At 37.6% G+C, this 27,913-nt stretch overlaps 1 protein-coding gene across 3 annotated transcripts; it reads left to right on the plus strand.

The window, feature by feature from the left end:
- The first annotated feature begins 194 nt into the window (after positions 1-194).
- Positions 195-27,881, plus strand: LOC111323716 (allantoicase). 3 transcript variants are annotated; one of them, XM_088752841.1, is made up of 12 exons: positions 198-835; positions 2,948-3,010; positions 3,899-4,112; positions 4,745-4,830; positions 15,124-15,244; positions 18,927-18,994; positions 20,039-20,176; positions 22,004-22,058; positions 23,552-23,601; positions 23,708-23,765; positions 25,363-25,451; positions 27,389-27,881. In XM_088752841.1, exons 1-12 carry the CDS (start codon positions 758-760, stop codon positions 27,533-27,535), a joined length of 1,167 nt encoding a protein of 388 aa, XP_088608967.1. In that variant the 5' UTR covers positions 198-757; the 3' UTR covers positions 27,536-27,881. The 3 variants fall into 3 exon arrangements, with proteins under 3 accessions (XP_088608969.1, XP_088608967.1, XP_088608974.1); XM_088752843.1 differs by lacking the exon at positions 2,948-3,010 and having other exon boundaries at positions 195-835; XM_088752848.1 differs by lacking the exons at positions 198-835; positions 2,948-3,010 and adding an exon at positions 2,795-2,947.
- Positions 27,882-27,913: the final 32 nt, after the last annotated feature.

The following is a 27,913-nucleotide window of genomic DNA, read 5'->3' on the forward strand; positions in this document are numbered from 1 at the left end:
AAAATACGTTTTTCTAAATAACTCGGACGCTTCTGCAGATTAAGTAGCTATTCTAAAGATCTATTTCCTTCGGCAGAGGGCAAATTATAGCTACCACATTAATGATTCATGTAAGAGTGTATGAAATAAAGTAACTCTTCATGTAATGTAAGTTGAATTATAGCTCCGGTTGAGTGGACAAGTCGAAACGACATAACGAAACGACCTAACGAAACGATATAACGAAACGATATAACGAAACGACATAACGAAACGACATAACGAAACGACGAAACGCCATGACGAAATGACGAAACGACGAACCGATGTGGTCGATGACGAGTCGGACTTGTAAAACGACGAGTCGAAGAGGCCAGCCGACGAATCGAACTGACAATACGACGAAACGAACTGAAAGTTCGACGAGTCGAACTCGGAAAACAACGACTAGACATAACGAAACGACGAAACGCCATAACGAAACGACGAATCGAACATTTTGTCCAGGATCTACCTTCATACTCATCGGTCTCGATCGGTCTCATCCTTGTCATGTCTCATCAGTCTCATCAGTCTCATCGTAGGCTCTATTACTAGCCGCTGTTTGGGAACCAGAGCCCGCGCTCCTCCCCGAACCCACTCTTCTCGGGGAGGAACGAAAAAGACCGGACTCGAGCACTCGAGCAGTCGAGCCTGGTTTCATCGTGTCATGCAACAAAAGTCGTCGGTGAATTTTCCATAGTCCTTGGAATCCTTGACCAAAACACCGGACTAGTACATGGCACAAGGAGGCGGCAAGGAATCGCGTGAAGCCACTCCAACGTTTGTCAATTTAAACGACTTAGCATGTTGTAGGGTAAGAACTCAACAGCAGACCCGACTTAATTAAACCAGTCATTTACGATTATCTTTTAGCAATAGACCACTTTCATAAATGGCTGCCGGATTAATATTCTTTTGGTTACAATGAATATATGAAGTTCATATATTGAACTACGGTTGTAGATACGTATGATGCACGATCTTCGCAGTAGAGAGCGCTATTTATGCAATAGCGAAAATCGAGACCTGAAAAAAATCAGGCCTTTACGGGATTCGAACCACTGACCTCTGCGATACTAGTTCAGCGCTCTACCAATTGAGCTAACAAGCCAACTGGGAGCAGGCCGTTAAGTTGATTCGTAATAAAACCGTGATGATAAATCAGATACGATGAATATATGAAGTTCATATATTTTAACCTGCGGTTGTACATACGTATGATGCACGATCCTCGCAGTAGAGAGCGCTATTTATGCAATAGCGAAAATCAGCAATTTTTAAAAATCGAGTTTCCAGATGGGAAAATCAGCGAAAATCAGATGAAAATCAGATCGAAAATCAGAAAAAAATCAGATGAAAATCAGAAAATCAGCGAAAATCAGATGGGAAAATCAGCGAAAATCAGACCTGAAAAAATCAGGCCTGTACGGGATTCGAACCACTGACCTCTGCGATACTAGTGCAGCGCTCTACCAATTGAGCTAACAAGCCAACTGGGAGCAGGCCGTTAAGTTGATTCGTAATAAACCCGTGATGATAAATCAGATACAATGAATATATGAAGTTCACATATTTTGAGGTCTTTCTGACCTCGTTCTCCAGTACAAAATTCAAAAGAATACATTATCTCAAGCGAGTCCAGAAGGGCTAATTTAAATTTAAACAAAAGAATATTAATCCGGCAGCCATCTTTGCATTATTTAAATAAGTAATCACATGATTTCGAGTGTAATGTGGGATGAATTAGCACGAGTAAATTTTTCAGACTTTTAGACAGTTGTTTTTGCTTTTTTGAGCGTTTTTGTTGTTAGCCCTCCCTCTCCTTGAACTCCGAATTTAAGATGATGTTCCCTTCTCCTAACCTGTCCACCACTTTTTTAGCTATGCTTTTGTGCCTTTCCTGTTAATTAATTTAAATTCAACTTTCTGCACTCATTTTCATCTTTTTGCACCCAATTGCAAATTTCTCTATTGTTTGGAAAGAATTAACGTGTTCTCAGCCAATGATCTTGCTGAAATTTTTGCATATACATTATTAGTAGGTTAATCAAGCTTGCTTCAGATTCGAGAGTCTATGAAATCAATTCGATATCTAGCAAGTCCTCATAAGCACACATTCATACTTTGCTTTTCCTTGCTCAATGAAATACACTTGATAATCATTAAAGAGATGTTTTTCTTATTAAACCTCTGTTAATGGCTCTCGTACAGTCATCTCGATAGGGATGTCCTCAAAATTGCAGAAATCTCATTATGCAACATACTGACCAAGTGCAAATTATTCAAATCAAGAAGATGAGGTCTATTTTTGCAGAAACTTTATCTTGCTTTTCTAGGGAATTGATCAACCCAGATTGACTGTGGAGTGCTTATTTTGAAAATTTGAGTTTTACTTTTTAAGTCAAGAAAGACTGGAAAGATATGGATAAGATTGTAACCTCTGTTACCTGCATTTCTCTGCAATGAAATGCAGCATTACACTCTGGTCTTCCTAGTCGGCACATGTTCTCATAACTATGTCGTAACCTGTGAAAATCATTCGATTTCAATGTATTTCAAGCTAAATGTTCTATAAAGTAATCTCCATTACCAAGTGGTTATCAAGCAATGCAATACTACTCACGTTTAGTTAAAACCTAATTTGGACCATAAAAGTAGAATAGTTTCATAGGAGGTTATATGATATTTAAAGACATTGCCAAATATGTGTCTTTTGTAAAGTACTCATGGTGACAAGTCCAACAAAAAAAGCACTCACATCTGATAAAAACACTCTGCACTGTGTATCTTTTTCTGAGATTCAAAGTTTTAAGGATAACTACACTTGTTTGTTGAATGAATATTGTGTAAGGCAGATTGGGTGTCAAGCATGAGGAAGAATGATGCCCTGGACATCACTTAAACACAAGACCTCTCTGCATTTCAGGTAGGAGGTGAAATAATATTTGCTACAGATGATTGGTTTGCTGTCGCTGAAAATTTACTGAAGGTAATTTCAAAATTTATTTCAGGGGGAAAATACAATCAGCTAAAATGTTGGAAAAATCAAAGAAATCCAAACCATGTCACAGATTTCTAGCAATAATAATTGTTTATAGTCAATGACAAATCATGAGTGATGCTGAGAAAATTACAAACATAAAGCATTGGTGTCAATCAGACCAAGCCTAATTGATTAAGAACACTACTTAAAGATTATTATACTTAAAATCAATATGCTATAGAGTTCACAGATTCTGCTTTCCTGATAAATTCTAACATTTGAAAGAGGGAAGTCAGAAGTACCCGTTAATCCCACTCAATCTAACTGAATATGTTATAGATTTCATAGATTCTGCTCTCCCTATAATTATTTATCTATTTATTGAACTTAAAATTTAAGTAAGGCAACAAAAGAAACAAAATCAACTTTCAATTGGCTGTGACCTTTCTTAAAACTCTTAAAGCTTTATTAGAGTCTGCAGTCCAAGTTTTTTATATATTGTTGTATCTGATATGATGAATATATGAAGTTCATATATTTTGAACTGTGGTTATAGATTATGTATGATGCACAATCCTCGCAGTAGAGAGCGCTATTTATGCAATAGCGAAAATCAGACCTGAAAAAAATCAGGCCTGTACGGGATTCGAACCACTGACCTCTGCGATACTAGTGCAGCGCTCTACTTAACGGCCTGCTCCCAGTTGGCTTGTTAGCTCAATTGGTAGAGCGCTGCACTAGTATCGCAGAGGTCAGTGGTTCGAATCCTGTACAGGCCTGATTTTTTTCAGGTCTGATTTTTGCTATTGGATAAATAGCGCTCTCTACTGCGAGGATCGTGCATCATACATACATACAACAGTATCTCAAACTTAAATAGCTTAAATCTTATAGCTGGCTCCTCCTGAGTGGCGTGAAGGAGTGTTCACATTATGTGGAAAGTGGATGGATGGATGGGAAACAAGACGTAAAAGAATCCCTGGCCATGACTGGTGCATAATAAAACTAGGGATACCTGGAGTAATCCATGGACTTGATATTGATACCTCACACTTTACAGGCAACTATCCTCCTAAAGCTTCTGTTCAAGCTGCTTGTCTTGAAAATGGTAAGAGCATTTGGGTTAAACATCTTGATCACTTTGTAAAGGTGTATGCAAGGGCCTGAGGGTTTCAATGTAGTATCTATCCAATGCTAATGGTTTAAAATGAGAAGAATGTTTTGTGTTTGTGATAACATTGCAATTGTTAAGACTGTCGAGTCTTTCAGATACATGTATTAAACTTTAGGTTGGGTCTCTTTCATCACTATCTTTACTGTTATGTGGGTAGTTAGTGTGAGAACTCACACATGGCTTGTTTGTGCTTCACATGAGGTTCCCTTTGGAAATGGATGTTGTCTAACAAAACTTGTGAGCTTGACCATATTTTCCAAATCAAGTTAGGTAAAAATTTGTTCTAGAATTGGATGAGCACATGAATGAGGAGTTGGAGAGGGAGAACTTGGATTGCTTGAGGCTGAGCTTTTAAAGTACTGTATCTCTTCATGTGAATTTGTTTGTTGTAAGGCCTTAATTCTTCCAAAAAATTGTGATTGTTAATTTAATTAGAAGCTACTTGAAGCCTAGGTCTTAGATGAAGATTCCCCAAAATGTTATGTCCTTTTGTAGATACATTTAGATGTTGTGAGTTTATGGTTACTTATTGTTTTCATTTGAATTTTTATTTGATCTATTATCAGATTCAGTAATATTCCCACAGCGAAAAAGTATGATGGGAAGTGCAGCTTCTGCTGACTGGGTAAAAAAAATAGCCCAAATCACACAGGTATGTTTCAAAGTCATTAAAAATGTGTCACTTTAAAATCTATGTGAAATGTGCTGTGACATTTATTTTTATATGCTTGTCTTCCTCTTCTCTGGAAGCGTGCTTTGGTTAAACCACTTCTGAAAAAGGAGGGTCTCAACCCCCTCCTTAAGAACTATAGACCTGTGAGTAACCTTGCTCACCTTTTGGTCAGCCGTGAGCGACCAAGATGGATGCATAGTTTGCAGCTCTGTCCTAGCTTCAACATTTTCAACGTTTTTTTCGTGCATTGTATAACTATTTTCTTCAGTAACTGTCAAATTTTCAATCATCAATATGCCGAGTGACTCTAATTCATTGTTAAAGAAGAAGAATCTAGAGCTTAAAGCTCAAATTGAAGATCTCGCTGAAGAGATCAAGAATCTCAAATCACAGTTAGCCAACAAAGATGGTGACGAGTCAACATCAGCAGCGGCACAGGCTGAGAGAGACCAACGATCTCCCACAAATGAGCAAGCAGATTTTCAGCCAGTCCAAACTAGAGCAGAAGCAGAGCTCAGGTGGTTAAGTGCTCGTCTTGCCCAAGTGAGTGAAAAAGTTGATGAGGTAGGGAAGGCGATTGATGCCATCGAGGAGTACAGCTTCCAGTACAACATCAAGATTGTGGGAGTACCTGAACTCAGTAGTCGGGAAACAGCAGAAGTTACGAGCAAATTATGTGCTAAATTGTTTGCCGAGATGGGAACAAATATTATCTTACAGGACATAGACATAGCGAATTGAGTGCCACTCAGAGGTGCTGAGAATTTGCCGAAGCCAATCATATGCAAGTTTACAAGGAGACTAGCAAAGGAGGTGGTTATGGCTCAACGGAAAGATGCTTGTAAACCAAATCCTATTAACCTTGGTCTGCCTGACTGAACATCCTTATCCTCTGTTCGACTCTTCGACCATCTCACACCTAAAACGCAGAATATCTTCTCCGAAGCAAAAAAAATTTAAAACTGATTATCACTTTGAATTCTGTTGGGCTAAGAACTCGTGTGTTTATCGTCACAAGGACCGGGATTCCCGAGTGCTGAAGATCAAGGATGTTGAGGATCTGCAGAAACTTCTACGATAAGTATATGAAATGTACCTAAAATATGTCTGTTAAGAGCTCTAATAAAACAGCGAGACTGCTTCTCAGAGAACTCCCTTATTTTGGTTTAAACTTTATCCTGATCCATGGCCAATTCAATAATCTTATACCTAGCTCCCTTCCAACTAATAAGTACCTCGAAAAACTCACTAGTTTTTATGAGCTTGACTTATTCAGCCTAAACACAGATAGCAATATCAACCCTGATTTTAACCTTCCTAATTTAAAAATACGAAGCCAATATTATTCCCCGCACAGTTTTCATGCGATGAAAAACGGCTTGAATGTCGGTACCAGAACTGGAATTCCGAAGTTTTTAACTTCCCAACAATGTCAGAAGCCTGAAACGAAATTTTAAAAATTTAGAAACTCATCTTTTAAACGAACTGGAGTATTATTTCAGTGTTATAGGGATAACTGAGACTAAAATTAAAAATTTTGATGTACCAGATCATTTACCATCTCTGCCAGGTTATGAATTTGAATTCGTTCCATCACCTCTTTCCACCGGAGGTGTTGGTATGTACATTAGTGACAAATTTAAGTATATGATAATAGAAAAAACGTCAACCAACGCCTTCCAAGCTCTCTGGGTGGAGTTTCTCTTTAAAAAGAAAAGCAATATTACCTGTGGAACAATCTACAGACAGCACAATTCCCCAGAGTGCTTTCAGGCATATTTTGATGAAGCCCTCGAGAGATTCAGTGAGTCCGATGAGACAGTTTACATAATGGGTGATTTCAACATAAACCTCCTTAATGCTGAGACCTGTAACTTCACTAAAGAGTTCTTACTCACCTTACAAAGCTACTCGTTCATTCCAATGATTGATAAACCAACTAGAGTATACAGTAACTCGGCCACTCTAATTGACAACATTTTTGTAAATAAAAACTGTGTAAGAATCACAAGTGGCAACATTATCTCAGACATAAGCGACCACTACTGTCAATTCTGTTTGACTGAATTCTCTTGTGAAACAAATTTCCCTAAAAAGACCATGGTGTGTGACTTCTCTAGGTTTTCAGAAAGGATTATAACTCTGAATTAGTGCAAGTCGGCTGGGAATCGATTCTTGCAAGAACAAATGGAAATATCGATATCACTTTTTCAAAAATTTAGAACAAACTGACAAACAAACATGCTCCGCTTAAACCTCTGTCAAAGTGAAAATTCAAGCAATCCTTAAAACCATGGATTTCCAAAGGGCTAATCAAATCTATAAAAATTAAAAACGCTCTATTCGCCTCAGGGGATACCGACAAATACAAACCCTATCGAAACAAAATTACATCTCAAATTCGTCTTAGTAAAAGGCTCTATATTATCACAGATATTTCACACAACATATAAACAATATGAAGAAAACATGGATTGGAATCAACAACGTACTGAACCGAAACAAAAGAAAATCAAAACCCGTTGTTGGCCTTAAACGACTAAACGGGAATGGAATATGACATGTAACCCAGCGGAATTGCCGAACGTACTAAATGATTTCTTTTTTATGGTTGGCCAAAAACTAGTGGCAAATGTACAACATAGTAATTATCACTATAATGAATACTTAACAAATATCAATTTCACCACTTCCTTTTTCTTTGAACCAATCATTTCATCAGATATCGAACTGGAAATCTCGCTTTTACCACGAAACAAGGCTTGTGGACTATATTCATGCCCTATTCATGTTTTGAAATGTGCAAAGAGCATACTCGCTTCACCACCAGCTGAGCTTATCAACCTCTCTGTCCAAAGTGGAAAATATCCTTTGAAGCTAAAACATGCAAAAGTTATCCCGGTATACAAGGGCTGACCCTAGAGACCGACCCTAGCAACTACCATCCTATTTCACTACTCTCCGTCTTTATTAAAATCTTTGAAAAAATTATGTACAACCGATTGAAATCATACATTGAATATAATGAACCATTATTTGAAGCCCAGTATGGCTTCAGAGAGAAATTTTTCACTCAGCATGCAATTTTGGAAATAGTGAATACAGTACAAACTAATATGGACAAGAAAATGTTCACATGTGGTATTTTTCTCAATTTCAAAAAAGCATTTGATACTGTCAATCACACTATTCTACTAGATAAATTGCACCATTATGGGATAAGAGGTATTGTACATGAGTGGTTCTCGTCGTACTTAACTAATCGAACACAAACAACACATATTGATAATGACCATATTTCATCTAAGAAAAACTCTGTAACTGGTGATCCACAAGGATCTGTGTTAGACCCCTTACTTTTCTTGATTTATATTAATGACATTCATCTTTGTAGCAATAAACTTGGCTTTTATCTGTTTGCTGATAACACAAACCTGTTATATGCTGACAAGGACTTGAAATCCCTGGAAACCATAGTTAATAATGAGCTATAAAATGTCTGTGATTGGCTTAATGCTAATAAACTAACCATTAACGTGAAGAAATCAAATTTTGTCGTTTATAGGCCAGCACAAAAAAGAATTAATCATCAGCTATGTATCAGAATTCTGGATAACAACAACAATGGATTCACACTTCTTGAATGCAAAGATAATGTAAAATTTTTGGGTATACTTGTGATGGCTGCCATGCCTTTTGCCTACTGTTAAGAAGACATTAACAAACTTGTGCGCGCACGACTCGCGTTCCCATGCTTTGAGATTACAGAGTAATCTTGTAAGCAAGTCACGCGGACCCTTTTTAATGTTGACACATGCGACTTTTAGAGAAGAGTAGTTGAAGTTTTTTAGTTTATCATTTGGTTGTTGTCTTTTGCCGTAAGACTACAGTTTTCTGTGTTAGGGCCTATCCGCACTAGCAACAAAATTGTTTATTTAGACAAATTTTCTGTCATCACCAGCACTTCACAAGTGCGGATGGTTTGTCGCGACCTGACAAATTTTGTCCGAAGTGGACAAATTTTCAAACGCACCGGTGACAAAATTTGTCCCGGGTAAAAATTTGCCAAAATTGACAAAAATTTAATGTGTTAAACTTGTCAATCATTTGTCAGAAAAGCTATTATGGCCTGCCTGGTATTGGTAAGTGAACTGAGTTCAAATTACCTTCTGAGGCATTTCCTGCGAAACGCTGAAAACTGGATGCTTTAACAGTGAACAAGTAACGTAAAGATGAATCCCGGCAATTGGAATTTAAATCCAATGGCAAACTCTGCCGGTCTGCCCTATGAGCAGACAAACTCTGTAGGACACTGGAGCGTTCCACCATACAACGATCGATTGAACAGTGTTCATGCAGCTGGGCCAAGCTACAGCAATGGTGTGTTTTTCCAGTCGTCACGCCAGTTTCCAACGAAACAGAAGTGGTCGTACAAGCACTGCAACAAGAAACACAAACGCCTTTGCAAAACAAAGGAAAAGGGTAATCGAGTTACGACAAATGGTCTAACGAAGAACAGAGTTTCTTGGTTGATCTGTGGTCTGAAAAACACGACCATTTAGAAAGCAAAGACGCTAGGATAGCGTGGCAAGAGATATGTCGAGATCGAGATCAATTTTGGAACGAAAAAGACAGTAGAAAAATGCCAGAGGAAAATCAAATACCTTATCGATAAATATAAGGATGCAAAAACCTGGAACAAAACTAAGAGTGGAGGCCAATTAAGAAAAAGTGTCTTCTATGACAAAATTGATTGTGTTCTTGGGACAGGAGATGTTGTTACCCTTAAGCACATGGTCAAAGCAGGGACACGTACCGATTCTCCAATCTCGAGTCCAACTTCCCCAAGCATTGATGATCATGACTCTGTTGCACCTAGTAGTAGTTCTGGAACTGCAGGCCCACAGCCAATCACCAGTAGGACGAGTGGAACAAGTAGTGCTGAATCATCCAACGCCGTAAACTGCCCCAGCAGAGCCAGGAAAGAGTGGAAGAGAGCAACAAAGAGAAAAATACCTGAAGATGGAGAAGATGAAGAGGCAATTTCGCTCAGGAGGAGCATCGAATCAATTGAAAAGCTAATGGAAATTATGCAAGGCTTGCAGGAAAATCAGAGCAAGCAACTAGAAATGGTGGCATCCTTCGTGGGTTCTCTTGTAGAAGCTATCAAAGATAAAAAATGGGCGACTTTGGAGTTTAAAAATTTAAAGGTTCTTGTTGGGGCCCATTATTAGTTACTCTGTATTCAAGTAAACTCTTTGAGATTATCAAACATCGTTTTCCTGCAGTGCATTGTTACGCTGATGACACGTAGGTATATATCTCATTCCACCCAAATGACACTCCAGTTAATCAATTTAATGCTGTGGAGTTACTGGAAAGATTCATTGATGACATTCGTGCTTGAATGTTACATGACAAGCTAAAACTAAATGATGAAAAGACTGAACTTCTTATTATCGGTACACCGCAACAGCTTGATAAGGTGGTTATCACTCATATTCGTGTAGGCAATACCAACATTCACCCTGTGCCTTTTGCTAGGAACCTTGGCTCATGGTTTGATGCCAATATGTCTATGTTGGATCATATTTCAAAAACTTGTAAATCATCCTTCCACTATTTGTATAACATACATCGTATCTGGAAGTATCTCTCCAAACAGTCAACAGAGTCACTTATTCATGCTTTCATATCTAGTCATCTTGGCTATTGTAACAGTTTATTGTATGGTCTGCCAAACTGCTCATTGATCAAATTACAACGTGCGCAGGTTGCCTGTGCTAGACTGATATTCAGGGTTCATACGGGTCCTGGGAATCCTGGAAAGTCCTGGAATTTTATTGTTGCATTTTCCAGGACTGGAAAGTCCTGGAAAAGTAATGCTGGTCCTGGAAAGTCCTGGAAATCTGTTAAACTGAATAAAGTAATAAAGTTTTCCCTAAAACAAATGAGAAAAGTTTTTTTAGTATTTTTATAACATATGCCTTTCTGGTTTTGACCACATGACCGCATCAATATTTTTTCATGTTTCCCGGAACTGACACGAGTGTAACTCTGGATCAAGGGCTCATGTATCATCATAAGCTCATGCGCAGTAGCTGTAACCCAGGTTAATTTTGGAGTCCTGGAAGAATAATCTGAAGCCTGGAAAAGACCTGGAAAATTGTTTCTGAAAAAGAGTACGAACCATGGATATTTGCTGAGTGTAGTTATTGTCACATAACACCTCTTCTAATCAAGTTGCATTGGTTGCCGATTCAGTCTAGAATTGTAGTCAAGATTCTTCTGTTAAGGAGGCTGGATATAGTTTCTATGGCGCATGCAGACTGGGTTCTAATTTACCTGGGACTTTTAAAAGTTGGAAAAAAAAAAGAACACACACACACACAAACAAACAAACATGGCCGCCGTGCTTAGGCCAGAATAATTTTTTCATCTGCCTAGTAGACTATGTTTTATGCCTCTAGGTAGGCTGCCTACACTTTCCTCTAACTTTATTAGTAGTGTGTTTCAAAAACGGAAAGCTACGACACTCTCAAGTGACCAAAATACGTGTGAATCCGGCCACTAACACAATCGCGATCGTTGGAGCTATTTTCTCATATTGTGGCTGGTTTCCGGAACACTAAATAGGTGCTAACTACATGTAATATCAGCAGCTATGCTTCTTGTGTAAACAAGTCACTGTCAAAACTTTGAATGTATGGTGAGAGAACTTTGCTCAAAGAGAATGTTCCAGCACACTCCTGAGCGAATGTCTTCAATCTTTTACCACTTTCCTTTCCAGCAGTACACATTGTCACACCATTTTAATTGGCCATAATTCTTCTGTGTTCAACACTCCTACACTCCTACGATGTGCTGGAAATTCAAATAAAGAAACATTATCGTCGAAGAAAGTGTTTTTGGCCGATAACCTTACACTCATCAAAACACTCGCTAAAGGTTGTAACGCTCTCCTCAATCCTGACGGAAAACCATGTTACAAGCAATCTCCCTTCTGTGTATCAAGCCGTTTTTTTATGAAGATTTCAATGCACATTATGCTTTGGAAGATGTACGTGCCCTCCACTGTGTCCTCTTTCAATCCTCGTTGTAGGTAACAAGCACTGACATTGTAAACAACGCATGTGAAATCCGCCTCCTTTGCTTTCGTAGACATGGACTTTCTTGACGGACGCCACGAACGCATGTAAACTTTCAAAGACAAGCTTTCACAGGGCAATAGCGGGCTCCTCGTCAAAGAAAACATCATTCAGAAAATTGCAGAAAGCGGTCTGTGTTACGATGACTTAAAAGATCTTTACAAAAACGGTGGGAAGGAAGCACTGGTCTCCATTCTTAGCAAATCACCAACCACATTACGGGTGTGTAGGAAACAAAGACCTAAGGCCCAAAAACAAAGACCCCCGTCAAAATCACTCATAAACATCTAGAGACGGGTATCTTGGCCTCAGATGTGTAAAGAGGACAAGATCTTCAATTACACAAAATTTTGACCAGGGTCTTCATTTTCTACACATCCCCCCCGGTGTGTAGAAAACAAAGACCCCCCTCAAAATCACCTGGAAACAGCTGGAAACCTCTTTTAATGACTCCAAGACATCAAAGGAGCGTAAAAAACAACAATGCTCCTCAAGATTTTCAATTATAAAGAATTTCGACCAGGGTCTTCGTTTCCTACACATCCCCCCCGGTGTGTAGAAAACAAAGACCCCCTCAAAATTACTTGGAAACAGCTGGAAACTGCTTTTAACAACTCCTAGACATCAAAGGAGTGTAAAAAACAACACGGCTCCTCAAAAGTTTCAATTATAAAGAATTTCAACCAGGGTCTTCGTTTTCTACACATCCCCCCCGGTGTGTAGAAAACAAAGACCCCCCTCAAAATCACTCCAAAACAGCTGGAAACTGCTTCTAATGACTCCTAGACATCAAAGGAGTGTAAAAAACAGCACCGCCCCTGACGATTTTCAATTATAAAAAAATTTTGACTAGGGTCTGTCTGAGGTTTCTTCGGAATCATCTTTTGCTGTAAAGCGTTCATGACATTAAATAGCCATGTCACTGGGAGATCCTAGAGTTGTCAAGGGGTGAAATGCCCAGCCTTGTTGCTATCAACATCAACATTTTTCATCTTTAAGCAACCACAAAAACAGCGTGCTCAACAAGAACGTTAACAAAATATGAACAAACAATTGAGAATCCCTCATTCATGTATCTACTGTCGAACCTCGATGTAACCAACCTCTATATAAAAGACCATTTTCTTTAGCCCAGCAAAAAAGGTACAGTAAAATCTCGATTTAACCAACCTCCGTTTAACGAATTCCTCGTTATAATTCAGGGGCACCCAAGGACTGTTTTCTGAGAAATTATCTGAAATGCCTCTTTATGCTTCCAGGAGTACATTAAAAGTAATCATAAATGAATTATTCGAATTCGCATTGCTCAAAAAATTTGATCTGTAGTCTTCCTAGGGGGGGATGTGTAGAAAATGAAGACCCTGGTCGAAATTCTTTAAAATTGAAAATCTTGAGCCGTGTAGTTTTTTACACTCCTTTGATGTCTAGGAGTTAAAAGTTAAAAGAGGTTTCCAGCTGTTTCCGAGTGATTTTCAGGGGGGTCTTCGTTTTCTACACACCGGGGGATGTGTAGAAAACGAAGACCCTGGTCGAAATTCTTTATAATTGAAAATCTTCCGGAGCCGTGTTGTTTTTTACACTCCTTTTATGTCTAGGAGTCTTTAAAAGCAGTTTCCAGCCGTTTCCGAGTGATTTTGAGGGGGGTCTTCGTTTTCTACACACCAGGAGCGATGTGTAGAAAACGAAGACCCTGGTCAAAATTTTGTGTAATCGAAGATCTTGTCTTCTTTACACATCTGAGGCCAAGATACCCGTCTCTAGATGTTTATGAGTGATTTTGAGGGGCGTCTTCGTTTTTGGGTCTTAGGTCTTAGGTCTTCGTTTTCTACACACCCACCACATCGCGTCGATCAGCTCCAAGAGGAACAAAACATCCCGACACTTTGCACAAAATAATCCAGCACTTTGAAGGTAAATAGAACAGCAGCCATTACCAGGCACAATCCACCCAGAAGGTGAACCTCTCTTAGCAAAATAAAGCTCTTTAGAAGAGCGCGAAGGGTGTTCAGTAAAGAAGATGTCCAAAACCTCGTGGCATCCGTGGCAAGTGTCGTGGCGTGACACAGATGTTGCACATGCACAATTGCCCATCTTGTTGAGTCGAAATTTTCGGAAATTTGAAACTTTATATACTTAGGTATTTCAGTTTCCGCTCGGTGAATTTTTTTTATTTTTTGCACGTTAACTTGGAACGGCTCTGTGCGTGTTTTACAAAAATTCGAAAAAATTCTGTAACAGGGAAAAAAGTTAACGATGAATTCTAAAAAAGGCCCCTTTTCCTTAAACTTTCTGACAGAATTTTTTTAAACTTAACAGTCAACTAGACCAAGACAGTCAAAGGACGTATACAAAATCTAAAATAAATTCACCATCCAGTTTTTAAGAAAATTCAAGTCAAGTCTAATTTTGGACCCAGCATTGCAAGCCAGCAACGTTGCCATTTTTTCAATATATTTACAACAAACTGATTCTTCAATAATATCTTTATTTCAGGGGAAAATGTGATCGTGATTCGTTAAAGCTAAGCTTCGTAATTTTAGTTTAAATATCTTGCATCAGAAAAGTGAAAAACTATATCCGCCTCCTTAACTTTCAAGATCTTGCATGGTACAGCTCCCACTTACTTGGATTCATTGATTTCTCTAAAGTCTCAGTCATGCTATAACCTGAGAAGCTCTTGTGACACCCTCTTGCTTATCCAACCCAGATTCAAATCTAAAGTGACACTTGTTGACAGGTCGTTTACTTGCGCAGCACCTAAACTCTGGAATGCATTACCATTCGAAGTTAGAAACTCTAAGTCATTGGATATTTTTAAATCAAAGTTAAAAGCACGCCTCTTTCATTTAGCGTTTTTATCTTAGCCTGAACACGATATTATAATAGCAGTATTAGTATAACCTTAGTATTTGTATGTAGTTCTAGTATTTATTTTATTTTATTTTAATAGTTGTATTAATTATTAGTGTTATTTTATTGTGAAGCGCGTTTGAACATTGTATGGAATTTGCACTATACAAATTATTATTATTATTATAAATTATTATCATAGTGGACTTATACTTCAGCTATAAACTTTGATGCACAACTGAGTGTGTTATTTCTGTTTTATTCTCTGCTACAGGGGTGGACACATATTTTACCAATGACAAAGCTACAACCAGGTTACCCTTCCATGGCTCATAATTTTTTTAACATTAACAACTCCCAAAGGTGGACTCATCTTAGACTTAATATCTATCCAGGTAATGTTATGTTTAATTAAACATCAATTATTAAACTAACAAGTTTCATATTTCCTATTTGTCTATAATTATGATCAATGCCAATTTCATAGACATTGATGGGTGTGGACAAAATGTGGGGTAGGCCAAGGGCGGCCTACCCTATGGCCTACCCTATGGCCTACCCTATGGCCTACTGGGGCTCAGATTTTGGAAAAAGTGAAGAACAGCTCCCCCAAAAACTGTCGGCCAACTGTTGACCAAAAGTCGGCCAACGGTTGGTCAACAGTTGGCCAACTGTCGGCTAACAGTTGGCCGACTGTCAGTTACCGCCTTTTACGAAAATCTTCTGCCAACAGTCGGCCGACTGTTGGCAGAATGTCAGTAATTTGTTGGCCAAGTGTCGGTTGAGAACCCCTGTTGAATACCAGAAAAGCCTCAGCTCGCATGGAAGAACATTGCATATCAACGCGAATTGAAACTTTCTCACTTGAGTCCACCATTTTTTTTAGGTTTGGGACCAGTCTCATTGCAATCTCCTATGTTTAGGTTTTTTAGTTACCAAATCCCATTGCATCATCCTCGCAGTCAAGAAGCAAAAAATTTGTTGACAGCGGCTTCTTGCAGCTTTTTTTTTTTGCTTTACTAAAAGTAAGCAGCTTTTATTGCCTCTGACAAGTGACTACGTAAAAAAATAATAAACTAACTGAAAATATTTACCAAATATAAACTCAAACAGACAGAGATAATAGGCCATTTTACAGTTGTGTACTTAGTTGCCAAGCCTTTCATTCAGAGTGAGGCTGAAGGTGACCTTGTTGTGATAGAGACCTGTATCTACTTAGCATGATAACAAAGTGATTTACATTTGAAAGGCAGCAAGGTTTGTATCATAACAGGGTCAACCCTAGCCTCACTCCCATTCAAAGGCTTGGCAACCAAGCACACAACTGTAAAATGGACTATTGAAAGTCCATATAGGTATAGGTAAAGTCTGTTTACGAGCCTAAGTGGCCCATAAGGCCAGTGCTTAACTCCGGTTTCTGTAGCATGAAGCGACTAGGAGTATTTCTACTCCCTCCTGGATGGGTTGCCAGTCCATCACAGGGTTACCCCCAGCATTAAATTGCCGGTACCCATTTATACACCTGGGTGAAGAGAGGCACTGTGAGAGTAAAGTGTCTTGCCTAAGAACACAACACAATGTCCCGGCCGGGGCACGAACCCACACCACTCGATCCGGAGTCGAGCGCACTAACCATGAGGCCACCACGCCTCCACGAAAGTCCATATATGACATCCTAAAACAAACCACAATGCATTATAGGACGATTTCATAGATAAACTTACCCAGGACATACGATGATGCAATTTTAGCTCAATTTGTGGTACATCATGTGACTGATTCTACTAGAACAGTAAGGGTCAAGTAACTGTCGGTCAACTGTTGGTATATTGCTGGCCGACAGTTGGCCGACGGTCGGCCGATAGACTTTTAGGGGAGCTGTTCTTCACTTTTACCCAGATTTTTAAAAGCATAGCATTGCTGGAAACCTTTCAACGTTTCCTGAGGACTGTCTTACCAACTACTTTCTTCTGCCGTTTTGGCGGCCGCATTCCGATCAAAATTTCTTAACCTTCTGATAGAACAAGGAATCGAGGAACAGAAGCCGGTTAAACACAACTTTTGGGCAAACATCATCAAATCACCTCTCCTTTCAAACTAGTGCAATACTGGCCCTTTGGAAAAGTAAGTAAAGTTTGGGAAATGTTTATGACGGTGATGCATGCGTGTCCCAGGGTGCTTGTTGCAAATTCATTACTCTACAGCACTTAAGAGGCACTTAAAAAATTGGCCTGGCACGTAATGTTTGCATTTTCTTGCCTGGATATGTTGTCCAATGTAACACCGTTCATTACATTTTTACACTAGCACTCCAATATATGTTACCAACTGGCAGCCTGTATCGTGAAGCCGCCGTTTTACATATCCTCTGCGACCACGCAATATTGGCCCCTCCTCTCCCCTCCCCCTCAACCTACCGTTATGGTTGAGTGCTTAAGTGAGTGCTGTAATATTTGCATTGTTTCATTCCCTTGGACGTTGGAAATCGTGTTAGTGACCTCCTAGTATACCCTCTTTAGAGGCATGGAATAGTGTGCCAGCATATTCATTTGACTCTTACTGTTTTTATTTTTATGTTTTTAAAAATCTGACCACTGGTACGCTATAGGATAGGCCACAGGGTAGGCCATGGCCTACCCCATGTTTTGTCCACACCCGACATTAAAGTACACCTGTACACTAAAGTTGCTCAGATGGTAGCAATTGGTGTACCCTTGGCTTCATAGAGGACAGCAGTCATCTAGGCATTCAGACCTGCTCCCTTCTGCTCTATCATTTGTACTTATAGAGGCAATGGTCAATGATTATTCTTTAAAGCTGAGTTCTCTAGTTTTGAATTACTTTCAAGTCCCTTTTAGTCACTGTAACTGCATGTTGACCAGGACAAGAAAACAAACTCAACTGGCAGTTGTCTTGCTTCAATCTTTGATCTTGTACATGTCAGAAACATTTCTTCCAGCGAAGTCAAAGTTGCCTCATTACTACTATCTCAATTTTCAACAACTCCACCTAGTTAATGGTTTTTATTAAATTTGTTTGGGAAAAACTGATCACAATTTCTCTTTCCCAACTAAAAATTCTCTAGACATTTTTGGTATGAATATTGATAACAGGCTCTCTTTCGACAAACATGTATCCACTATATGTAAAAAGATTAACAATTAATTTAAAGTTAACTATGCAAAGATTCCGAAAACTCATCACCAGAGACACTCTATTAAAGCTGTATAAGGCCTTCATCCTGCTACATTTTTATGACTGCTCCTCTGTGTGGCACTTTTGCAGCACCCACAATTCTGGTAAAGCGGAGGCCTTAAACAAGCGGATTTTAAGGTTTCTTCTACAAGATTATGAATCCTCGTATAATACGTTTATTTTTAACTAACTTATTTTTAACTTTAGTTTATTTTTTACTAACTATCCAGGATATTTAAATGATATGTTTACATTTAGATCTATGTCCTATAACTTACGTGGTAATTACATCTTGTCCCTTCCAAAATCTAAAACTACAACATATGGCCTTCACTCTTTCTCTTACTTAGTTGCTAACTTATGGAACTCTCTCCCGGACACCTTTAAAACTTCCAATTTTCCAGACTTTCGGGGCCAAATACTTCAGTATGTCTCCTTTGTGTAATACTGAATTTAGTAGTATAATAATATTTAAATAATGCTAATATGTAAATATTTATTATCATTAATGTATTATTCATTTATTCTAGTTTAGCTTATTCCTTTTACTTCATTTTAATCACTCAAAGATATTAGCTTACAGCTACTCTTAAATTCGAGGTAAATAAAGTTTAGGTATGTATGTATGTATTCATCGTGCAACAATTAAGGTAAATTTTTTAACTTTCAAGTTATGTTGAAACATTTCTCAGTTTGATTTGTTTTGGCAGTGAAAATAACAATAAGGAATAAGATAAGATCTGATTTTAAAATCAAGCTTGATATACATTTCACCTGGACAAGTTATATAATACAGATAAATTCATTCTATGCTTAATATTAATGACCACAGCTTACTGTGTTTTTTTCTACATCTTTGTTTTGTTCTTTAAAATTCAATAGATGGTGGAGTGGCTCGCCTTCGAGTGTATGGAATAGCAGTCAAGGATTGGAAACAATTAAACAACAAGGTTAACTTTTTAGCACTTTGAAAATAGTGACAACTTACTGTACCTTTATATGTTCAACTTGATATTGTAAACTGGAACTAAAAAGAAATAAATTTTAAGTTCCTCCACCCTTTTCTTGGTATAGGTTATTGGAGCAGGGAAAAAATATCTTTCACTGCAATACTATCTACTTTATTGACCATGCTTGGTACGTGTATCATGACCCAAAGCAAATAATTATTTTCCCATTCCGCCTGACCAAACTCAATCCATAAGCAATATATCATATGACCACAAATTTCTGAAAAACTTGAAACTTTTGTTTCAACCTACATAGGACATACTGACTTACCATAGAGAGGTGTGCATTGGAAAACTACTGAAAAGATTCTACAGTGAAAAATTTCCTTTCTTTTCTTCCAGTCTAAACAAGAAATTCTTAATTCATTAAGAAGCCTGACTCATTTTCTTCTTTATTTTAACTCAAGCTTAAGTCCACAATTTTGATCCATCTTCTCGGAAAATGCAAATAAAGCTGTATTAGAGCATCGCTGGACTTCAGGCAGTTCTATTCCATTTAACCACAGGTTTTTTAGCCCTGATGGCTGATCTTTTGGTTATGGTTGGACTAACCACAAGTTCCTTTCTCTCCAATAGTTGTTCAGGATTTTCCACTTGGGTGTCTATGAATGAAGATCAAACCCCAAAGATAGACCATAGATTTTAGAACTATTTTATTTTTTTTAATAATCAGATCAAGCTCAGAGAACCAAACAATTGTCACCTAAAGCAATCAAACAAAGAATATACCAGTAGTACAAAAATAATGAGGACTGTGTTTCTCACTGAATTTAAATACCAGCTCAACAAGTTCTTGTCTCACGTGACAAACTTGAGGTAGAAAGACATATGTGACATGTAAAGTAAAGTCAAATACACATAGGTCAAAGTAGCTACAATAGGAAGGTAGAACAAAACATTTACAAATACTTCATTTGCATACTGTGGAGCACAGTACCCCTTGTGTGATGGTTAATTGAGATAAAATACATTTTTGCTATGCAGATGCCTGTTGACTTGGTAGCCATGGAGAATGGTGGAGTGGTTGTAGGTTGGAGTGACATGCACTTTGGGCACCCTCGAAATCTAATTGCTCCTGGGTTAGCAGCTAACATGGGTGAAGGCTGGGAGACTGCTCGCAGGGTAAGACCTGGTTTTGTTGGAACATCATTAAAGCAGCCCTCTTTTTTTTTGTCCAGTTTGTAACCCATGGGGTGTAAACCATAGCACAAAATTCTAAATTATTTGAAGTTCTCACAAAGGAATTTATCTAGGAATTCTCCTTCACTTTGATTTTGAACTGGTAAGACATTTGAACTTAGAAAGTTAAGAGCTTTCAAGTAATTGAAATTTACTCACAAGGATAATTATTACAATAATATTATTAATAGTGCCTTATATGCTAAGCTAAGCTGAGTTGTGGTCATCAGCTAGAACTGGCTAACTCAGTGGGCCTTCCTTGAGAAATCAGTTTGTACCTGTACACATTTATTTTATTATGTTAGCTCAAAATTGCTGTTCTGTATGAGGTTTTTTCATGATTTAAACCACTTACAACTCTAAGTTTTGTAAATAACAAGCTTTATGCGGTACAGAATGAGCTCAGCACTTTATGCTATGTGATTGGTCCTTGCCTATTGGAGACACCTGAGACATACAAAACTTGGACGGGGATCCATGTACCACCATTGTAGACCTGGTTAATAGACCCCTTCCATGGACTTGCATCCCCAATTTTTAACGGTCACTCAATTATAGCCAAATCTAAAGAACACGAAAATATAGGGAAATGTACTAGGTGATGCCATAGGAAAGATTTGTTCAAGTTTTCATTTATAATCCTTAAATTGAATGTCATTTGCTCTACAAACTAACTGTGCTTAAATATATTATGCAGACATACAGATGACTTCTAAGTAATAATCATTAACTAATGAAGGATTTCTTGTTAAAGATAAACCAGAACAAGAACATATTAAGTGAAAAGTACACAAACTACACATTTCAAAAATAACACATGAAAGTGGTCCATGGAAGTGGTCCATGGACTGGGTTTGTGAGGTGGTCTACACATGGACCAACCCCACAGTGCAAGTCTAGGTCAGTTGCACCCCAGCTAGGTACTTTTTTACCCCTTCTTTGTTTTAACTGCATTTTTTTTAGATCTAAATCTACTAACAACAAACATATGAAACATATGTATGAACTGCGGTTATGAGACGTATATGTGAACGATCCTTCGCAGTAAAGCACTATTTGAGCAATAGTGAAAATCAGACCTGAAAAAAATTTCAGGCCTGTACGGGATTCGAACCACTGACCTCTGCGATACTACTGCAGCGCTCTACCAATTGAGCTAACAAGCCAACTGGGAGCAGGCCATCAAATTAATTCGACATAAACCCGTAGATGATAAATCAAACAACAACAAACATATGAAACATATGTATGAACTGCGGTTATGAGACGTATATGTGAACGATCCTTCGCAGTAAAGCACTATTTGAGCAATAGTGAAAATCAGACCTGAAAAAAATTTCAGGCCTGTCAGGTCTGATTTTCACTATTGCTCAAATAGTGCTTTACTGCGAAGGATCGTTCACATATACGTCTCATAACCGCAGTTCATACATATGTTTCATATGTTTGTTGTTGTTTGATTTATCATCTACGGGTTTATGTCGAATTAATTTGATGGCCTGCTCCCAGTTGGCTTGTTAGCTCAATTGGTAGAGCGCTGCAGTAGTATCGCAGAGGTCAGTGGTTCGAATCCCGTACAGGCCTGAAATTTTTTTCAGGTCTGATTTTCACTATTGTTCAAATAGTGCTTTACTGCGAAGGATCGTTCACATATACATCTAAATCTACTATTGCACAAAACACAGAAAAATGGAATCTTGTGAATATCATGATTGTGAAATGGCAAGAGTAGTGATCACTTCAACTAAGTGTTTCTTTTTTTTTTTGTAGCTGGATCGTCCTAGTATAATTGAAGTAGGAAGAGATGGATGTCTAGAAGTACAAGGTTAGTTAATTGAAACTTTTAACAAGATCATTAAACTTGTGACCTCTACATGTACAGTATTAAACTTAAAAAAAAACAAAGAATTGAAAAAAATAGAATAAATTAACCTAGCATGAATTATTTGGTGCATGATGTTTAGATTTCTTATAGTTCTGAGAGCAAAATGATGTCATTACCCTTTGCCATAAGAGTCCTCTACTTACATCTTATAGCATCAGCTGACACCAGCTATGATTGCAAAGTACATATGCAGCATAGCTCTATACTGCAGAAAATTTGTCAATCAAGCTCAGAAATTCCCTTGACTTTACAATGATATGCCTTAACCTGATTAGAGTAGGTAATGCCCATACATGCGTCCATGTGTACACTCAGCACACTCGGTGTCCATTGACAAGGAAACATAGTATAAATATGATATGTGCGACCTGGAAAAGTGAACTTACTTGAGTGCAGTGTAATGCTATGGAGTACTGTAGGTACAAGATTCCATATTACACCTGTGCTTCACAGGGGCAAGTAGATGTGAAATAGATGTGGGAAGTTGATTCAGGCAGGAAATCACATTGTCCAAGTCAGAGTTGAGAACAGGTTTTTTGTGTATTTTACAACATCCACTGAATATACAAGGCATAATTATTGTCAGTTAATGGCCATGTCAAATGGAAATAATTATTCAAAGTCAATGTTGAGGAGACAATCTTTACTAAGTGATCAGAGATAAGGAAGAGAGAGAGGGATAGTTAAGAGTAGTGCCAAAGAGAACAAGAAAGTGCTATCTATAGTAGGTACATGTAGAAATATAAGTAATACCACTGCTGAAGAGGTACATTTACATGTACCTCAAATTATAAATCAATGCAGTTTTCTAAGAAGGTTCAGGGCTTTGTTTGTATGTTGAAACAGACTCCTTGTAATATTATTTTTACTTGCTTCCTTGTTAGAAACGAAAAGTTGTCAGTGAGAGTTTTTTCTGTGGAACAGTTTTTCAATATGATCAGCTTAGAATTCATGAATACTCTCAGATTGAAACAACAATCAGAAAAGAAACAAGAAATTATTGGAAGACAGAGAAATAGACAGCCATAAACTTTACTATTGTGAGAAAAAGGTCTTCAACTCTAGAAGGAAATCTTCTACAAACTATAGTTTCCTGATAAGTACAATAATTAATCAGCTGCAGCTGTTGTTTTAGGCTTGGCTTGATATATTTTGTATAATCATCAAATAGACAAATAATGCAACCAACTGGGGTGTCACTATGAGTAGGAAAAATAACTGAGTCGCATTGATTGGCTGCAGTTTATCCTTAATCCACGCTAGTAATGTTTTTTGCAAAGTATGCAAAATGAATGACACTTGTTTGTAAGTTACCTTCAGTTGTAAACTCATATTAATCAGGCCTACTAAGAATGTATTGGTGATTAATCATTGATGCCTTAAATACACATATGCATAAATACATATGCCTTAAATATATAATTTAATCACAGGTTGTGAATGGGCAGTTATTCAGTTAGGACATCAAGGAACTTTGAAAAAGGTAGGATTTATTTTATTAAACCAGGAGGGCATAAAAAAACTCCGTTGTTTTCAACCTCAGGAAACTAAGGTTGTATTAAGTTATATATCTGTGTGTTTTCTTGTAGATTGAAATTGACACCAATCACTTTAAGGGCAATTTTCCCCATTCCTGTCTAATAGAAGGTAAAAATTAATGAACATAATGGTGATAGTGATGACAAAGATACTAATCATTTCAGTATTGATAATAATATTAATCATAATCAGATCAAAACTACAGCAAAATTCTCAAACACAATTGTTTCTCACCACTTGGATTTTAACACTAATTGGACAATGTAGGCATCATGCTTGTAATTGGTTAATGTTATTGGACAGCATACACATCATGCCTGTGTAATTGGATGGTGAGTGTCGTGTGCGCTTGCTGTTGTTGCACATTTTGCAGAGAGAACCATGATTGTTCTTTTTTCAATAAATTGTTTAATGGTAATAGGACTTTGTCATCCAATTCTGTCTGTAATCATACTTATAATTAACAAATTGGATTGTTTTGTTAATCACTCATGATTACGAAGTGAATTGGACAAACCATTAGTAATAAGAGTCACAATGCCAACACTGGTAATAATCAGGATAACAAAACTAGGATGCTTGGTGGAGCATCATAAAATTGGAAGGTCTGGGGTTTGAGTCTCTGGGAGGACTCAAATTTTTTGGGGCCAAACCAAAAAGGGACTGTACTCAGTATTTATCATCGTACTTACTTTATCCATTGCTGGTAGTAATAGCATGTCATGCCTGAACCTACATTGTTGTGATAACCTACCAAAGCTCACCAAATAATTCTCTGTAACCCAGAGGGGGGTGGGGGGGGGGGGTAGGGGGCAAGTCGACAAGTTTACAAATTACACTACTGCACACTAAAAATTACCAGTGTACTCTTTCTGGTGTCATTAATTTTGTCAAAGACAGCCAGGATTCCACAAATTATTTATAAGGGAATAATTGTACCCAAGATGATAAAAAAGTAATATTTGACAACAGAATAGAAAACAGGTTAAAAAATCAAAGGCCCTGAACACAATCACAATAAATACCTTCAGTTACTTGAACGTGTATTTTCATTTTACAAAGTCTTTCTAATCTCTAACCAGTTTCCTAATTTTTTGTGGCTAAAAGCTTTTTCTTTTAGTTAGTATTGTTTATAATCATGATTATTGTCATTATAACTGTTATTTGTTATTATAATTATTATTATTGTTGTTTTTAATGTAATTTACTTTTATAAGGTTAATTTCGATGCACGTTTTTTTTTAATTCTTTCAATACGAACTAGTAGTTGTTTTCGCGATTTTTATATGTAGGTCGTTTTTGTTATCAAAGTTAGTTTGGGTCTGATACGAGTCTGATCCTAGAGAACCAAATTTAATAGAGGTTTTCCGTGTCAACTAATTTGGAAATGTACGAGAGGAAAAACCATTACCCACGCGAAGTTATTGTAATGTTTTAAATTATTATTATTATTATTATTATTATTATTATTATTATTATTTTAATTATTATTAAAAACAAAACCTTTATTCACTATAATCACTAAAAGTATTTACAAAAATTATGATAAAAATTGGCCCGCTTCGTTTAATAGTAATGATAGCAAAAATTTACAATTTTAAACCATATATCTAATTATTTACAAATTTTTAAAAGAATTAATATTAATGTTCACGATAGAGGACTGATCACAATATATTATTATTATTATTATTATTATTGCTAGGAGTCTTGGTGCCATACCTAAAGAGATTAGATGCTTCCACTGATGACTGGTGTTTGCTAAAATGGAGGACAATTTTACCCACTTCTAAGGTGCTCAAGTTTGTTTTTAAGTTATGCTATACAACAGCCCTCTTGTTTTTCTAATTTTACATGGTGTGAAACAAAACAGTCGCACAGACGGCTTTCCCTCTTCTATGAGGGACGTCTTACGAAGGGCTACACCCAATAAATTCCCGATATTGTGGACGAAACGAAGAGAGAGAGTTTCCTGCAATTACCAGCCTTTCCTCCATTGAGAATGAGGCAGATGCATTTTAAGGATGCTGATGCAGTTTTACGGGATCTTTCCATGGACACTTTTGATGTATCTTTACCTTACCTCAAGCAGTTGAATTGACACAAAGAACCGCTGCAAGATAGCTCCCTATTGTGTCTCTTTAAACAACGCTCGGTATCGGCTCCTTCACTTTGCAAACCTGCTAATTTCCTCTTGTCTTTAATGAAGTTTGGCGGCTCTTGCGGTATTACTTGCTTGGTTTACGGTCAAGTCGCCCGAAAGTCATCTCGCCCGAAGTCATGTCGCCCGAAACCAGAGTCGTGTTGCCCGAAATTCATAGTCATGTCGCCCAAAATCCTAAGTCATGTCGCCCGAAATTTTATCGAGTGTTTAAGCTTGAAGAAAAGTAACATCTTAAGTAAATGGCCAGGAATAAACTCGTAAAATGTTGACCCGTGAAACTCAGGTTGTTCGTTTCGCTGTCGTTTGATATTATGGAGATAGTAATCCTAAAAATAAAACACGAAAAGGAAAAAAAAAAAAAAGTAGTATCAGTTACAGTATGGTTCTCACTGTTGTTTTAAATGTGGAAGCATTCTGTTTCGAACGAAGGTTCACATCGCTACGATTGGAACATTGGAAAACACCGCCATCTTGAATACAGCACTTGCTCAAGAATCATCACATGGTTCCCAAGCAAGATTGTGACGTTGCGGTACATTCAAACTAAGAGAACTTGATGTATTTTTCTGATATGTGTGAAAAATTCTGATAATTGAAAGTGTTCCGCTTATAATTACAAGAATCTGTGCTGTAGAATGATCAGTTTAGTTCATGGCCTCTATAACTAACTATGATGGAAACATTTTACAAGTCGGAATGAGGTGGCTGTTATTAGTTTACTCTCTTTATATATGGTAAACCGGATCAAAATTTACATTCGACCGGCTGAGGAAACAAGGAACGACCGTGAACAAAAAACCGCTGTTGAAGTTTCAGGTTGTTTTTTTTGTACGAGAAATCGAACTAAGAGAACTTGATATATTTTTCTGATATGTGTGAACAATTCTGATAACTGATGTGTTCCGCTTATAATTATTAGAATCTGTGCTGTAGAATAATCAGTTTAGTTCATAGCAACGAACAACACTGAACTGAACAGCGATTGAGTCTTTCTTTAACTCCTTATTTGCATAGGTTAGTGGACGAAAACAGTTTACGAGTCAACATTTTACGAGGTTATTCCTTGCCATTTACTTAAGATATTACTTTTCTTTACTGAAAAGTTTACTGACAGTCAGTAACAGCAACGAACAACGCTGAAATGAACAGCGGTATTCGAGTCTCTTGTAGGTTAGCGGACCAAAACAGTTTACGAGTCAACATTTTACGAGTTTATTCGCTACGATTTACTTAATATGTGACTTTTCTTCAGGTTTAAACACTCAATAAAAGTTCGGGCAACATGACTTTGGTTCCGGGCGAGATGGCTTCGGGCGAGATTACTTTCGGGCGACTTGACCGGTTACCTACTTGCTTGTCACACATGTGTAAAGAGAGTTTTTGTGTCATTGGCAGTTTTCCTTATCGTGAAGTCCACCTCAGCTCGTGGAATTCTTAGGAGTGCCCTTGAACCCTAGGCCTCTTCGGACGGTGCACTATTTTATTATTTCTGAAGGGGTTGACTTTTGAAGATTTATAGTGAACTTGTTTTTATTATTTACTGGATGATACGTGACCTATTTTTCAGTTGTCTCCACACAAGTGTCACTTCTTCTCCAAGCTTGAAGACTGTGGTGTGGTTTCCCATGTACGGCTTACTATTTATCCAGACGGAGGTATTAGTCGTCTGAGGTGTTGGGGTTTGCCTGGCCCTTCTAGCAAGTCAAGCTTGTGATTCGTTCTTATGTAATAAACTTTGGTACTTAGATACTGAATCAGATGACAGATAAGGAAAAAATCAAATTCGTCAATAAAAAATTCTGTAAGAGTTCTTATTGATGGAGTTGTCAAGTAGTGAAAGCTCATTCTAAAATATATGGAGTAGAGGAAGACATTTCCCTCGATTCACAAAAAAACACTCAGAATTTAAAATTTTGATAGTTGGTTTTGGTGTAAGAATGTGAATGAGCAGGTTAAAATCTATTTTCTAATCTTTTCCCCTTTGCCCCTATTTCCGATAAAATAGTTTTCCTATCCGGAAAATGATTGCAAAACTTTTAAAGTAAAGATTTATTTCTCAATGTTTCCGTGTCTTCGTGTTTAAAAGGCCTAC

The sequence above is a fragment of the Stylophora pistillata genome, chromosome 1 (assembly GCF_964205215.1).
Source record: "Stylophora pistillata chromosome 1, jaStyPist1.2, whole genome shotgun sequence".
In the NCBI taxonomy this organism is placed as follows: Eukaryota; Metazoa; Cnidaria; class Anthozoa; order Scleractinia; family Pocilloporidae; genus Stylophora; species Stylophora pistillata.